Source organism: Rosa chinensis, chromosome 1 (assembly GCF_002994745.2).
Source record: "Rosa chinensis cultivar Old Blush chromosome 1, RchiOBHm-V2, whole genome shotgun sequence".
Lineage (NCBI taxonomy): Eukaryota > Viridiplantae > Streptophyta > Magnoliopsida > Rosales > Rosaceae > Rosa > Rosa chinensis.
In genome coordinates, this window is record NC_037088.1 from 63,664,979 (window position 1) to 63,680,464 (window position 15,486).

The following is a 15,486-nucleotide window of genomic DNA, read 5'->3' on the forward strand; positions in this document are numbered from 1 at the left end:
AATTTCAAATGAATAAAGACTGATATACTTAGAAAGTTTCCATAGCATTCAAAATTGGTATAAATCATAAAATCCCACAAACAAAGTCCACTGGTAGCATCTTGATCAGAGCTGAGTCTTCGGTCAGGCATAATTTTAGGTACAGATCATAAAATTCCAAGAACAAAGTAGACTGGTAGCATCTTGTTGGTTAATCAAAGCCAGTCGTACACTAAACAAAGCACACTAATATCAGATTATCAGTAAACAAAAAAAATGACATAGTTCAAAGTTTCTTGTTCTACATGTCCTCTTCAATAGTGTCCATGTGCTTGTTCAAAAGCTCCTCTTCAATAATAGGCTCCAAGTGCTGCTTGCTCAAAAGCTGGCTGATAAAAGACAACAAATTAAACACACAACTCCTAAAAATTGGGTGAACGAATAGTATTTTATTGGAGATAGAAAATCAAGACGAAGTGATTACCTGGGATTGCTAGAAGACTCAGCTCTGATCACCATCCAATAGGATAAGGAGGCCAAAGCCTTATTTGACAAATTTATGCAAGTTCAGGCCGTCTTTAAACACGTCATATATCAATCTCTTGCCTATAAGCATCTCAAATAGCAGGATTTCATAGCTATAGATGTCACCACTTGTTGACACCTCCATTCCTATGCCATACTCTGAACTTCATTTCCAAATGTACAAAAGAATACGACTGGGCCAAATCTAGGACCTATAAACTATCATGTTTGTGTGCATCCCCACCTAAGGTCCTCGACTCTTAATGATTAGACTGGGCCAAATCTAGGACCTAGATGCATTCTTTGACAACCCAAAGATCACATTGTAGATCAGTAGATCACCTTGTAGCATATTTATGTATGCAACATGAAAAAGAAAAAAAAGAACAGCAAGCTTTGACAACAGAACAATATAGTTGGATGTCAAATAGGGACATTCATAAACACATTGGGCTTCTCCCAACCTACTATAAAATCCCTCTATAATTTCTTATACTCTTCAAATAGCTTCTGTAATAATCAGACCCTCAAAATCCATAGTCACAACTGAAATAAACCATTTCAGGTTATTAGAAGAAAAAGAAGCTCAAACCTTACTCTTTGATACCTCCAGCTACACTCTTGCCAAGTGCAATGACTACTTTCTTTAAGATAACTTCAGTTTTTCTTTAAGATAACTTCAGTTTTCCACGGCCTTAGATCACAAAAAGAAAAAAGAAAAAAACTATAAATTAGTAAAAGGAACTATATATTTAAAAACCACCCACCTAGATTGAACAAGACCAATTATACAAAACAGCAAAAAAAAAAAAAAGCAAATTCAATTCGAGTTCAACAAAAACTGATAATCAAATTGAAAACTGAAAATCCTTGAACTTTTACTGGTATCGAATCGAGCACAAGAAGAGGATGTTTGTGGTGCGTGCAGGAATCGAGGGCCATTGCGCATAAGCAAATAAGAGAAAGAAGAATATGCAAAGACCAGCAGTAGCACATCAAATAGAATAAAAAAACCCACTTAAAGTCCAGATTTTTAGGTCATGTTAATTCTTCCAGCATATAATGTGATCTACTTACACATTCTGCTTGATTATGTGCGCAAGTGTAGGTGGACAAGTGTGATTATATATATTTGTCTTTCTTTATACCACTCTTATAAAGTCTTTTCCCTATAAAGCAGAAAAGAAAGACACATCTAAACTGCTACCATATGAACATAACAATTCCTTCTCATTTCTTAACTTTCTACTATACTCTGCTCAATAAAAATTAAGAAATGTCCTTATTAGTGGAAGGAAGAAAACCAGATCACTTCCAGCATATATTAAAACCAAACAAGGCCAACGAAAGACGTACCAGTCTAAATTTGAATCAACATCCAAGCACAATCTTGATTCAATAGGTGTCATAGCCTCCTTGGCAGTCTGTAAATTGAAAGATGCTTTATTATTAGGAACACTTCACAGATTAAAGAGAGTTTATCACAATGCTTAAAATTGCATGAAGATAACTGAAACATGTAATTAAAACTAAGGTACCTTGGAAACTAGCATTAAAATATGTTCAAAGCAATATCAGAAACAAACAAAGTACACCGTGAATGCACTTGACCATGAAAGGAACTAAAAGGTTGATAGTATAATACTAAGGACCACAGGCATGAACAACCCAATATAGATATGGAAGATGCAATAAAGAATTTATAATCACTCAAGTATAGAACACTTGTTTGAAATCATTAGGCACCTTTTCAGTTAAATCTAGCGCTCCACTGTAATCGTTGTCATGTGTTAGTTCACCTCCCTTTCCAGCCTACAATGGACAGAAATAGTATGTCAAGGAAGAATAGGAAACCATGAGAACCAGAATATCTGTTCCGGCATTTTCAGCAGCCACTCACTAATCAGAAGTCACATTCAACCCGAACAACCAGTCGTAGACTATTTACATAAACATTTTTCTTCACCAAAAGAAATTAGAAATATGAACAAAATATGAGAAATTGCAAGTGGTGGCATGCCATCCAAACTGTCAATTTAAATTGCTCACCTCAAGGTCGTGAATAGAGACGAGGGCTTTCGACTGTGCTCGCCTGAACAAATCATCTCCATGTCCAAGTACAAGATCAAGAACCTGAAACCATGAATTTAAAGAAATAGTATTATAATCTGAAACCCTAGAGCCTAGATGAATACACTGCTTACTCTGATAGCTTACTCTGATTTTAGTGATAAAGAAACATAATTATGAGTGCAAATACAGAATTATCACCGGATATAGAATGAAAAAGAAAAAAAAAAGATCATTGCCTTGTAACAAGTAATTTGAGTGTAGGTGACTAGGTGCAATACTAAAATGTCCAATAACCAAAAATCAATTAATAAAGCAGAAACTGAGGTCTAGCTAGTGCAAGGCTATGAGCATTACTTTTGCAATTGGGTAGGCGATACTGGATAGCAGATGATCATCAGAATGCGAACAAGTCAACAGAAAGCCCATACATATCTTGAGCATATAGCTTGTGAATGGCAAGTCACAAGTCAATCGCAATCCCAATAATATCCCATTGCATCTCAATCGAGATACCTCTCTGAAGATTAGAACAAATGTTACAGACATCAAAACGGCAACAACAGGGTGAAAGATTTCATCAAGGTACAAAGGAAGGGCCTGAAAAATAAAAATAAAATCCAATGTAATTCATGAACAGGTATTCAAAGATCCTAAATTTACAGCAGAAGGATCCAATTCAGATCGAATTGATGCTTGGTTTCGAAGAAGATGACATTGACATGCGTCCACAAATGGTAGCAAAGCAAACTTAAAACTTTCTCAGTGTCTGTCTGGGTGATTCTTCTTCTTCTTCTTCTTCTTCTTCTTCTTCTTCTTCTTCTTCTTCAGAGTAAGATCAAGGACTCAAAATCGATCAAACCGACGGGACGATTGGGTTTCATCGAATGGGTTCGAAGCGGCACGATAGCCAGTAGCAGTAGCACAACAGTAATAAAAAAAATAAAAAGACCAGAGAGAAGGAGCCCAAGCAAGTTATTTTTCGTGGTTTTGATTGATGCCAACCCATACAAGTTATTAGCTGTAAGCCTCATCCCAGATGCCAAAATACCAGATTGATGCCGGGATTGCATTGGTTTGCTCTCTCTGCTTTTAATCAGCTGTAAGGAGAAAGAGATATCGAGAGGCAGATGACTTCAATGAAGCTGGGCCCTGGGGTATGGAGATATTTTCACAGCGAAAATAATATTAAACCCGGCTTGTTTCACCATGGCGGCAAAACAATTACGTTAACGTTCAATTCATGGTCAACAAAAAGTAAGCAATTCTTGAGAAGGATGTTAATTGGCCACGTCGGTGGGGCCCATTAGGTCTACAATTCATTCCAAATGGATGAATATAATGGGGAGCTTGGACATATATTTGGGATTCTTGGTTTCCACTGAGAAGTGCACGGTGTTTAAATTTCAACTAGCGGTAACTGGTGTTACGTGGCTTTCTAATGGAGCTAATAAAGTTGTAATAGAAAAGCCAAGGCCCCCAGTTTGAATGTCGTTTTAATCAAACGCGCGAGACGTGATTCGCTGTTGTCCTCCCTCTCACATTCTTAATCCCTACCTGCGAAGTGTCTTTTTATAGGACTCTACTCTTAAGTGAGCAATAATTACAAAAGATGCCACTTCCCTTTCTAAAGTCAGATTTGTTTAGTTTGATGATGTCCCGTCAAGTTTAACTAAACCAAAGACACGAGTCACATGTATTATGTATAACTGATCGTGTCCGTTACTCAACAGAAATAGCACATTTAGAATTTGCATCCCTTCCTTTTATGCCATCTTTTTGTTTTATCTTATATGAAACCTATATTTTTGTATTATTTATAAATAAAACATTACTTTTATAACATCGTTAAACTTTTCATTTATATACAACGTATCTGTTATGCTAAAGTAACATGGTGTATGTTAAGAAGAAAATCAATATTTAATGTTATAACTAACTGTCTAACTCCATCTATTTAGTATGCATGACAAAGTTAAGAAATAAAAACATGTCTGTTATTCTAAACTAATGTTGATAAAAAAATTTATTTTTATAAAGCGTGTCTGGTATGCTAAAGTAACATGATGTACATTCAGAAGAGTATCAAAATTTAATGTTATCACTAACTCCATCTATTTAGCATGCATAATATAGTTAAGAAATAAAAACGAGATTAGTAGCAGTGAATTTAATGTTATCACTAACTCCATCTATTTAGTATGCATAATATAGTTAAGAAATAAAAACGAGATTAGTAGGACACTGCTAGCTCTATTATCTACACTCAAATAGGGTCAAATAAGTTGGCATGGAAATTTAATTCAAACCCATTACTATGTTAGCAATCCTTTTCTCAAAAATAATTAAATAAATAACATCACTACTTGTAATTCGATGAATTCGGACATTCAATTAGCTGGACGATACGTACAACTGAAATTGAAATATTTTTTATGAGATCAATGATCACATAGGTTAGTTTGTATCACGTAATATATCTCTTCAATTCTCACAAGGAGTACGTTCCTGTAATTAGATCCATGACATGAATCACATGATGGACCCATCCCTTTTCTATTCCTAATTCCTAATTTGCGTATCTCTCAAATGCTTCTGGTCGTTAATTATTGTTGGCCGAGCCAATGCCACCAAAGATGTGGCAAAAATGTAAAATATATATATATATATATATATATATATATATATATATATATGTGTGTGCGCGCGCCAAAAGTGAGGGTTTTTCCCTCCTCTATGATCAACATGAGCAGGGCGGAGCCAAAATTTTAAGCTTATTAGGGACATACATTATTAATATCAAATGTTCTCTAAATGAAATCAAATAATCAATGATCAACTTGCAGTGAGATTTGATTTTTCTTTTCAATGTTTTAAATAAAGAATATCTTTTGAATGTATTAAATAAAGAAAATCTTTTATAATTAATTTATCCATTCATAATTTCAAAAATAAAACATTACCAAAAATTACTGACTAATTAAGTAACTAACCTTAAATAATTAAAACAAAAAAACTGGTTCATAATTTCAAAAATAAAACATTACCAGAAATTACAGACTAATTAAGTAACTAATCTTAAATAATTGGAAAAATAAAATGTCCATTTACCCAATTTTGAGCTATACTAACCTCATTTACGGTTTACCCACACATCTTATGAGATTGCCCACTTACCAAATAGTTTATATATATTTTGCCCTAATACCCAATTAATTAATTATTTATTTATTTTTAGGACAATTTTGCCCTCTCCTTCTTTGTCACTTAGAGAAAGAACTCATTGGAGACCTCGCCGAACTCCGGTGGCTGGTGGCCGGCTACGGCAACAGGTGACCGAAATCAGGCTACCAAATGCCGGATTCCGTCGTCCGATTTTATTGCCCCTACTAATACCCAATAATCATATTATTGCTCCATAATAATCATATTATTGACCCTTAATAATCATATTATTGCAAAACTATTCAATAAAAAAAATAATAAAAAATTAAAAACAAAATTTAGAGTTTTGCCTCAAAGTAGAAGGTTTCATTGCCAGGACTGAACTTCACCTTCTTAACTTTTGACTTTCAACCGAATCAATCACCCCAAACTGCAAGACCAACACCAACTATCGAACAATTGAAACTGAAGCGGAACTCGCATGCAGGATCTCCTTTAAAGGTACAGAAACATCAATCGGGAATGGGGCAGATCTGACGGCATTGACGATGACCTGCTGGATGGAGAGGCGCGCGCGTGAGTTGTGTGCCGTGGGAGTACTTCAGGTCTGCTTGAGTCGCCGAGTCGGGAGAGACTCGAAGAGGTTCATAACTCAGGCGGGGAGAGATCAGAGAGGGAAGGAGAGAATTGGTTGAGCAATTTAGAACATGCTCATAAAATCTGTCACTGAGAATAAGAGTATAATGCTGAACATCAAAAGTTTGTTTAATGAGCAGATCTTACTTTCTCACCACTCAGCAATAAGATATGCATGTTCCAAGAAGATGTTTAACAAATAATTGTTCGTTTAACTTTTATGCTGCATATGTGAAAACAAACTAGTTTCTTGCAAACATGAATTTCATTTCAAAATGTGTCTTTATCTCATATGATAGTATTCCATATATAAATGCATAAAAGGGGAATTCTTGGAGGAGGATGACAACACTGCCTTATAGCTCGGTGGATTTTATTATCCTCTGATATGCAATACTATGATTTACAAACAATACTGAACTGAAAATAATCTCCCAGTAATTCTAGTCAGTTTATCCAATAGGTGATTAGGCAACTCTAATCAATCTGAAAATCACATTAAAAGTTGGTCTAATAAGCAATCCCTTAAAATGACCCAAAAAAAAAAATCCCTCACTAAAAAGGCATGTTCTTTAAATAGTTCCAAGACTTTCAACTTTATGAAATAGAGGCAAAGATATGTATATTGAAAAACAAAAAAATGGCTTCATTGCGATCGGGAAGACTTCGAGCCTTTGGTGTGAAGTAGCTAGCTATAGATGATCAAAATGTTATACTCAATTACTAATCTCAAAAGGTATGATGTGGTCTCTTATATGACTTGTAATGTGTAAGCCAAAAACGTTTGCATGGTTAGAAATGCTACTAGCATGCAGGGAAAATCGAGATTTAGAGTAAGGAAAGGGGTTTAGGGTCTGAGAGTTGGAATTCGAAAGCCATGGCGGCTGAGGCGGATTGGGTCTCGACCAAGTCGCTGTATATTTGTAGCAAGGAGAGATATAGGGACGAGCTCGGGTTTTCACATTGTTACAGTGTCCAGGCCCTCAACTTGACCGACTTGCTCTCCTTTTCCGATACGCCGATTACCATATCTTTTTCCAGATCTCCACCAGCCGAATCTATGAGATCTCCAATAGCAACGAGCCATGACCAAGACCAAGACCATATTCTGCGAGAAGTTTATTTTCTTCCAGGGAACGACGTTCCCTACGATATGGGTTTTGGTGTGTGTTTGGATCTCAGATTGTTTTGGCCGGCGGACTAGAACGTCCACATCGACATCCGACTTCCAAGGTCTACGGGTTGGACACCTTGCGAGGTAAGCCCAAGTTCATCAAACGCAAAGCCAACAAACCCAAAGCTCGTGATAATGGAATTCCGGAATTTCAATCACCAAAACGTCTTCCCCAGCTGATGGAGATTGAGGGTAAACTGTACGCTCTCGACTTACAGCCTGAAGAAGACTTCCCCAGCTCCTCGTCCTCGTCCTTTGAGGTATTTGACCCCCAAACCGGATCATGGGCCGCCCTTCCGGATCATCCTCCCCCTATTATCGAATGCGGTGATATCCTCTCTTGTGCAGTTGTCAGCACCAAGATCTTGATCTCTGGCTTGGATACTCCGGTCTACTGCTTTGACGTAGCGGAGCCTAGCCGACCATGGAATGAACTCTCGGTTCATCATGACCGCGATCAACAACTGTCAAATTCTGATGATGAGTCCGGTGCCCTTCCCTTTTTGGATGTTTTGGAGGAAGATAGTGGTAAGATATTGTTTTTCTCCAGTGGTGGGAACATTATACGAGTCTTTTACATGAACCTGTCCAATGATCTTGTTCTCGAGCTTGTAGCAACCATTAAGTTGGATATTAAATTTGATCCCCCCTCAATCAGTTTTGCCCATATTGGAGGTTAAAAAGTATGCTTTGTGTTCTGGATCGGTGGATTTTTCATAAGATGCGTGGGGTTTTCTTTACATTCGAATATTCTTTTTCGAAATCTGCTGCTAGTCCTGACACTCGTTCCAGCAGTTGTGGTGATGATCCATATCTCCGTCTGTTTTACCCCTCCAACTCGAATGGGAGATCCTTCTCTGCCAAAACCCTGGGTTGGCGCACCTTTGAATACCACTGGTCTGAGGAAGCTTTTCCCATGTGTACAGACTTGTGCGGGTTAGCTGCGCTCCCACTCCATCACAGTCACCGTGTAAGTTCTCTAGTACTTAATGATGGCATGATGCGCATTCCATGATGTGTCATGATTTGTCTTACTTTCTGTTCAAGGGTAAGTAATGTCTTAATGAAGCGTTACATCAGGTATATATTGTTCTGTGCTTCGTATATATTTTTCTGGGGTAACTATGCAGAGTAAAACTTTGTCAAACCAGGTTCAATTAGAAGTTGTTCTCTTCATTATTTCATTACCTTATAGTTTGAGTTTGTTAGGTAGTCAGCAAAGTTAAGCTTTTCGGATATTGATTGAAGGCAGGCTAGGTCTAGGGTCTGTTGTTAGATGAAATGTAATAGTTGAGAGTAAATAACTATTATGGATTAATATGAAAATATACCTAAAAAGAAGAGTCAACTAAGCAAAAATAAGATAGGGTACCTTGCAATAAGAAACACTTGGCGTAAGCATGCAAGTTCTTTCAAGACATGTACAGTTTCAATTATATGAATCTGTTATCTAATCTTCATTTGCCTAATTGCCCATTACAAAAACTATCAGCACCAAGGAAAGATGGAGATAACCCTATCCTAAAGCTACTTTACATGATTCGAATCAATCAAGCTGACTTCCACACACACACACACATATATAGACTTTTGCAAAAATGGTTCTTCTTAGCAATGGTAAAGACTGTGGAAGGTGTCGTCCTAGCTCTGATGGCTTTATTTATTCTTCCAATTGCTATTTAGTATTGGCATTTGGGCTAGTTTAATGGTAGATTATGGACATCCTTGGAATCAGCGACCTTGATCCATCCTCATTGATCCTTATCATTGGAATGGGTATTCTCTATCCATTTAGCTGCCGCTGCTGCTTATGACCGAACTATGGAGAGAAACAAACTATCTTGTTTTAGGAATAAGCAATGCCCTTTTGGTGGTGGTCAATACATTACACTATCAGATGCAGATTGCGCTCTCTGACTAACCTTACTGTTATCACTTTCTAGTTGTCGTTGGTTTTATTCGTGGGTTGATGATGAATATGTATGTTTGCTGAGCAGGAGGAGCAGCAGCAGGAACCCTTCCGCTGCAAAAGTTGCCAATTCTGCTTTAGCAATAAATAAAAAATTGAATTCTCATTATCTATCAGTGAGTGTTGCAGATCTGAGCAACGACTCGTCCAGTGCAAATTCTGCGGATGCAACTTTTCCCATCAACAATTGTATGCTCACTTCGAAAGCAACGTGAGTTGTAATCCAATTTTACAGGTGATATTTGACCGCAGAGACAAGGAATAAAGAAGATGAAGCTAGCTAAGGCTAATCCTATAGCTCATCTTCTCCAGATTGGTTGACACGCGTTCTGTTGCTAAATTGCTATAGGAGTAGTTAGTGAAATCAGTTAGTCTTAGCTTAATAGTGAGTAGTATAGAAGGGGGAATTTTCCACATTTGTGTAATCAGAAGCCTGTACAATTACCAAAGATAGCAAACAGAGAAAACTAGATCAATTTGTTTTGCTTCACAATTTGTTCATAGCTTGTTTTTCATTCTCCTCAATTTTTCACCTTTCTGAAAATCTAGCAAACTCTTGATGCCCTCGTTGTTAGAATTTGGGCTTCTGACATGATTTGTAAGTTGTAACACACCACAATCATAAACACAACTTGATTTGTTTAGATTGAATTGCAATGGCAATGAAGCATGAACGAGAACAGATGAAAAAACCGTTTCAGCTTGATATTTTCATATCTAGTTTCTTGATTTTACAACTAGTTAACCCTATATTGTACATCGAAACAAGGTGAAACTTTCCAGATCACTTGTTAACTAGCATAAAAGAAATATATCAAAATTTCACGACATTTGGGGTACCATATTAACCTAACTAGTCAAACATGTGGCTGAAAATCAAAGAGATAATTAACTAGATTATAATGTACTTTAGACACAAAATATCTAGATAATTGAGTGGAGAAGACAGTAATGCAAGTGGATGTAGAGCAGTTTCCTAGTTGGATCAGGAAAGGGTTAATGGTAATTCCTGCAAGTCCTTAGGCTCTCTGTTGCGTTCGCATTAATCTTTCTTTTACAGATCATGTAAGCAAAATGATGACAACTGAAGAAAAATAAAACCTAGCTAGCAGAGGAAATTTGTGATATGTTAAAGCTACGCCGATTGATCAATTTTAGAAAAGTTCTTTAGCTTTGTTCAAGTGGGTGAAAAGTATGAATCATAGTGTTGAGAAACATTAGGATTCAATTCAGTTGTACGTTCATCGTCGCAACCCGACTACATTATTTGATGTACTTAATCAGGCCCTTAACTGATAAAGTAAAAAAAATGAACTGCAAGGCAGACACGTCTTAGTTTTAGTGTCTTACTTTACTCATGAACACGATAGGAGCAAACTGGGAATTAACTATCAATAAAGATGGCTTACAATGTAATAAGGGGACCTTAAATCACACATAATGCAAGTGTAACAGAAAAGAAAAAGGTCTTTCTAGCATTGCTCATATTTCTACAGCAACAGCTTGATTCACAAGGATGATCCACGTACAGTCGTAGGACATTCAAATAAGATTTAACTCTATATATTCAAATCTACAGTATATTCAAATGTCTTGGTCTCTTGGAGACATGCACTTGATCAATAGCCACTGACATTATGTACTCGATGAATTATTCTGTTCTGATCTTCGGGATAGTTATCTCTCATGAAAAATCCTTTCTCCCACATACCTACAACACATGACAGAAATTGATCAATTAACAACTAATTAGTATGCGTACATTTTCATGAATAGATGCTTGATCGTATAAGCATCATGACAGTAGCTTGTTGTCCTCCTTTGTTTTAGGCTTTTATTAGAATGCCTTTTTTTAATAAGGATTGTGAAGTTTGGGCCACACCTGGCGGCCCAATGCAAAACGTTTGCATGGTTATAAATACTAGCATTGCAGGGAAAATCGAGATTTAGGGTAAGGAAAGGGGTTATCGAAAGCCATGGAGGCTGAGGCGGATTGGGTCTCGACCAAGTCGCTGTACATATGTAGCATGGAGAGATATAAGGACGAGAGCGTGCTTACACAGTGTTACAGTGTCCAGGCCATCAACTTGACCGACTTGCTCTCCTTTTCCGATACTCCGATTACCATCTCTTTCTCCAGATCTCCACCAACCAAAGCTATGGGATCTCCACCAACCAAAGTCCAAGACGATATCCTGCGAGAAGTTGATTTTCTTCAAGGCAACGACGTTCCCTACGAGATGGGTTTCGGTGTGTTTGGATCTCAGATTGTTTTGGCCGGCGGACTTCAACTTCCACAAATACATCCGACTTCCAAGGTCTACGTGTTGGACACCTGGCGAGATAAGCCCAAGTTCATCAAACGCAAAGCCAACAAACCCAAAGCTAAAGCTCGTGATCATGGTTTTCCGGAATTTCAATCACCAAAATATCTTCCCCAGCTGATGGAGATCGAGGGTAAACTGTACGCTCTCGAATTAAAGCCTGAAGAAGACTTCCCCAGCTCCTCGTCCTTTGAGGTATTTGACCCCCAAACCGGATCATGGGCCGCTCTTCCGGATCATCCGATTATCGAATGTGGTGGTCTCCTCTCCTGCGCAGTTGTGGGCACCAAGTTCTTGATCTCTGCTTGGGATACTCCGGCCTACTGCTTTGACGTGGCGGAGCCTACCCGACCATGGAATGAACTTCGTCTTCGTCATGACGGCCCTAAACTGTACGATTATAATGACCCCAATTCCCTTCCCTTTCTGCAGGTTTTGGTTTTGGACTTGGAGGTGGATAATCATAAGATATTATTTTCCTCCTGTGGGAACGATATACTAGTCTTCCACATGAACCTGTCCAATGATCTCGCTCTCGAGCTTATAGCAACCATAGAGGTGGATATTAAATTTGATGACTGCTCAGTCAGCTTCATCCATCTTGGAGGTCAAAAAGTATGCTTTGTGTTCTTGGATTGGTGGATTTTTGATAAGATGCGTGGGGTTTTCTTCACATTCGAATATTCCTTTTCGAAATCTGCTGCTAGTCCTGACACTCATACCAGCAGTTGTGGTGATGATCCATATTTCCGTGTGTTTTACCCCTCCAACTCGAATGGTACATCCTTTTCTGCCAAAACACTGGGTTGGCGCACCTTTGAATACCACTACTGGTCTGAGGAAGCTTCTCCCATATCTACATATGTGTGCGGTTTAGCTGTGCTTCCACTCCATCACCGGCATCGTGTAAGTTCTCTATGCTTGATAATGCGCATTCCATGTGTCATGATTTGTCTTACTTTCTGTACAAGAGTAAGTAATATCTTAATCAAGCATTACATTAGGTATATATTGTTCTGTGGTTGGTATATATTTTTCTGGGGTAACTATGCAGAGTAAAACTTTGTCAAACCAGGTTCAATTAGAAGTTGTTCTCTTCATTATTTCATTGCCTTGTAGTTTGAGTTTGTTAGGTAGTCAACAAATTAAGTTAAGCTTTTTGAATATTGATTGAAGGAAGGCTAGGTCTGGGGGCCTCTGTTGTTAGATGAAATGTAATAGTTGAGAGTAAATAGTTACTATGGGATTAATATGAAAATACTCCTAAAAAGAAGAGAAGTAAGCGAAAATATGATAGGGTACCTTGCAATAAGAAACACTTGCTGTAAGCAAGTTCTTTCAAGACTTGTACAGCTCTATATGAATTTGTTATCTAATCTTTGTTTGCCTAATTGCCCATTACTAAAACTATCAGCTCTAAGGAAGGACGGAGATTACTCAGACTTTTGCAACAATGGTTCCATCTAGCAATAGTAAAGATTGTGGGAAGTGTCTTCCTAGCTCTGATGGCTTTATTTATTCTTCCAATTGCTATTTAGTATTGGCATTTGGGCTAGTTTAATGGTAGATTATGGACATCCATGGGAGGCGACCTTGATCTATCCTCATTGATCCTTATCTTTAGAAAGGGAATTCTCTATTCATTTAGCTGCTGTTGCTAATTATCATTGAACTATGGAGAGAAAAAAACTATCTTATTTTAGGAATGAGCAATGCACTTTTGGTGGTGGTCAATACAGTTATTAACACTATCAGATGCAGATTACGCTCTCTGATTAATCTTGCTGTTATCCCTTTCTAGTTTTTTGGTTTTATTCGTGGGTTAATGATGAGTTTGTATGTTTGTTGGGCAGGAGGAGCGTGCAATCTGCAAAAGCTGCGGACGCTACTTTCCCGATATAGAACTCTTCAATCATCACTTATCTATCAATCCTCGTTGCAGATCTGAGCAGCAACTCATCCAGTGCAAATTCTGCGGATGCTACTTTTCCAAGCAAGAATTGTTTGCTCACTTCAGTACCAGTGTGAGTTGTAAATCAAAATTTACAGGTAACATCTGACCGCAGAGACGAGGAACACAAGGAACTCACGGCTTCATCTAAATTAGAAGAAGACATTTATTTATTTTGCTCTTTTTAAGAAGAGAATTGTCATCTCACCCTCCTAATGAACCATCATGTATCATTGTATGAATCTCTGCATTATATGTTGACTTAATTTGCTGCAGTACTTGTGCTTTTGGTCAATAACTTTGCATGATCGATCCTTCCTCATACCAACACCACACAATGAAATTTGAATATCTGTACTTGCCCTCGAATCATTATCACATCAGCTTCAGAATTAGATCTCGTGGTGCATAATCTTGTGGAGTACAATAGACCTTCTCTGAGTAAATCAACACTAAGTACTTCTGTGAACAACCCACCCAAATTGACGACCTCCGTGATACTGACCGTGGTTGTCACAGTCTCAAATTCAACTTTGTTTTTAACTTTTTAAATTGAGTATCCGTTATTCCCTCCTTTTCCTGCTAGGATTGGAAATCCTGCATTCTACATATCCATACGAGTCATTGGGTTTCCGAAACTATGTAAAAAGAAGTGCTTAGAATTATTGCTATTTGAATCGGACTTGTTCTAAAAAAGTCGAGGCATTTCGAATTGTTTGATGACACTGACAAGGGAGTGTATTCCATGCACTGTCAGTGCATGGTACTTGTAATATGAATGGATGTAATTTTTTTGATATTAAAATATATAAATGAGTGGATTAGATGAGTGATTGTTATTAACCGTCAGTGCACTTGCACTGTCAGTGCATACAATCCTCTCCAGACAAATTGAAGGAAAACATCTGAAATTATTTCAATATTGGACCTTGGACATATAATAGTAAATAAAATCTCTTAGAAAGAAGATCTTGAGACAATATCCATTGCACCAACGTGCACATTTACCAATAGATATTAACTATAGAAATTAATGGCTAGAAAACATCAATTAAATATTTTTGTTATTGAAAAATAGGTTGTCTATGAATATCGGGAGATGATTCAGAATACTAACGTGCACTTTCACCAACATGAATGATGGTTGGATTATATGAAATACAAAAAAAGTTGATTATAAATATCAAGGGTTTGAGATCATCAGTGTTTGGTCACTTGGACCGTCAGTGTATAGAAGAATTTTCAATAAGTATCAAAAACTGAAATCTGCTAATTCACTTGTACAACCGGTGCGGCGGTGCATGGAAGAATTATAGGAAGATCTTTTAGAAAGAAGATCTTTTGTCTCATGGTAGCCTACAACTTAGGCTCTCGAGTTGACTTCATTGATAATGGTCCTCAACTCCAATTGGAAATGAAGAAAATGAAGCTGGCTAACCTACAGCTCATTCTCTAGGATGGTTCCAGAAAAGGGACATGCATTCAGTTGCTACACGAGTAGTAGTATATGGGGCCTTAGAGTAGAATTTTTGTTTATTTTATTTTTCTTTTACATGCTAAGTGTTTTTATTTTCGATTACCAAGGATTGTGGGTTAGTCACTAACCCTGTGATACCATAAATTCGGACATAATAATTCTCTATCTACGCTTGTATAAATGTGTATCACATCAATCCCTAATTTGTGGTAATCA

General features: G+C 37.4%; 2 protein-coding genes across 2 annotated transcripts; one reads left to right on the top strand and one right to left on the bottom strand.

Moving 5' to 3' along the window:
* Positions 1-1,161: 1,161 nt before the first annotated feature.
* Positions 1,162-5,711, bottom strand: LOC112171931 (DUF21 domain-containing protein At4g14240-like). The gene is made up of 5 exons (XM_040508208.1): positions 5,707-5,711; positions 2,554-2,722; positions 2,251-2,316; positions 1,861-1,928; positions 1,162-1,198 (listed from the first exon to the last, which is right to left on the bottom strand). Exons 1-5 carry the CDS (start codon positions 5,709-5,711, stop codon positions 1,162-1,164), a joined length of 345 nt encoding a protein of 114 aa, XP_040364142.1.
* A 5,746-nt stretch (positions 5,712-11,457) lies between these two features.
* Positions 11,458-14,054, top strand: LOC121050964. Its single transcript, XM_040512600.1, has 2 exons — positions 11,458-12,748; positions 13,696-14,054. Exons 1-2 carry the CDS (start codon positions 11,495-11,497, stop codon positions 13,900-13,902), a joined length of 1,461 nt encoding a protein of 486 aa, XP_040368534.1. The 5' UTR covers positions 11,458-11,494; the 3' UTR covers positions 13,903-14,054.
* Positions 14,055-15,486: the final 1,432 nt, after the last annotated feature.

Coding starts and splice junctions, on each gene's coding strand:
- LOC112171931 (XM_040508208.1), bottom strand. Junction 2,317..2,553: donor TCTCTATTCACGACCTTGAG/GTGAGCAATTTA, acceptor TGTCCATTGTAG/GCTGGAAAGGGAGGTGAACT. Junction 1,929..2,250: donor CGCTAGATTTAACTGAAAAG/GTGCCTAATGAT, acceptor TTCAATTTACAG/ACTGCCAAGGAGGCTATGAC.
- LOC121050964 (XM_040512600.1), top strand. CDS start 11,495: ATGGAGGCTGAGGCGGATTGGGTCTCGACCAAGTCGCTGTACATATGT. Junction 12,749..13,695: donor CACTCCATCACCGGCATCGT/GTAAGTTCTCTA, acceptor TTTGTTGGGCAG/GAGGAGCGTGCAATCTGCAA.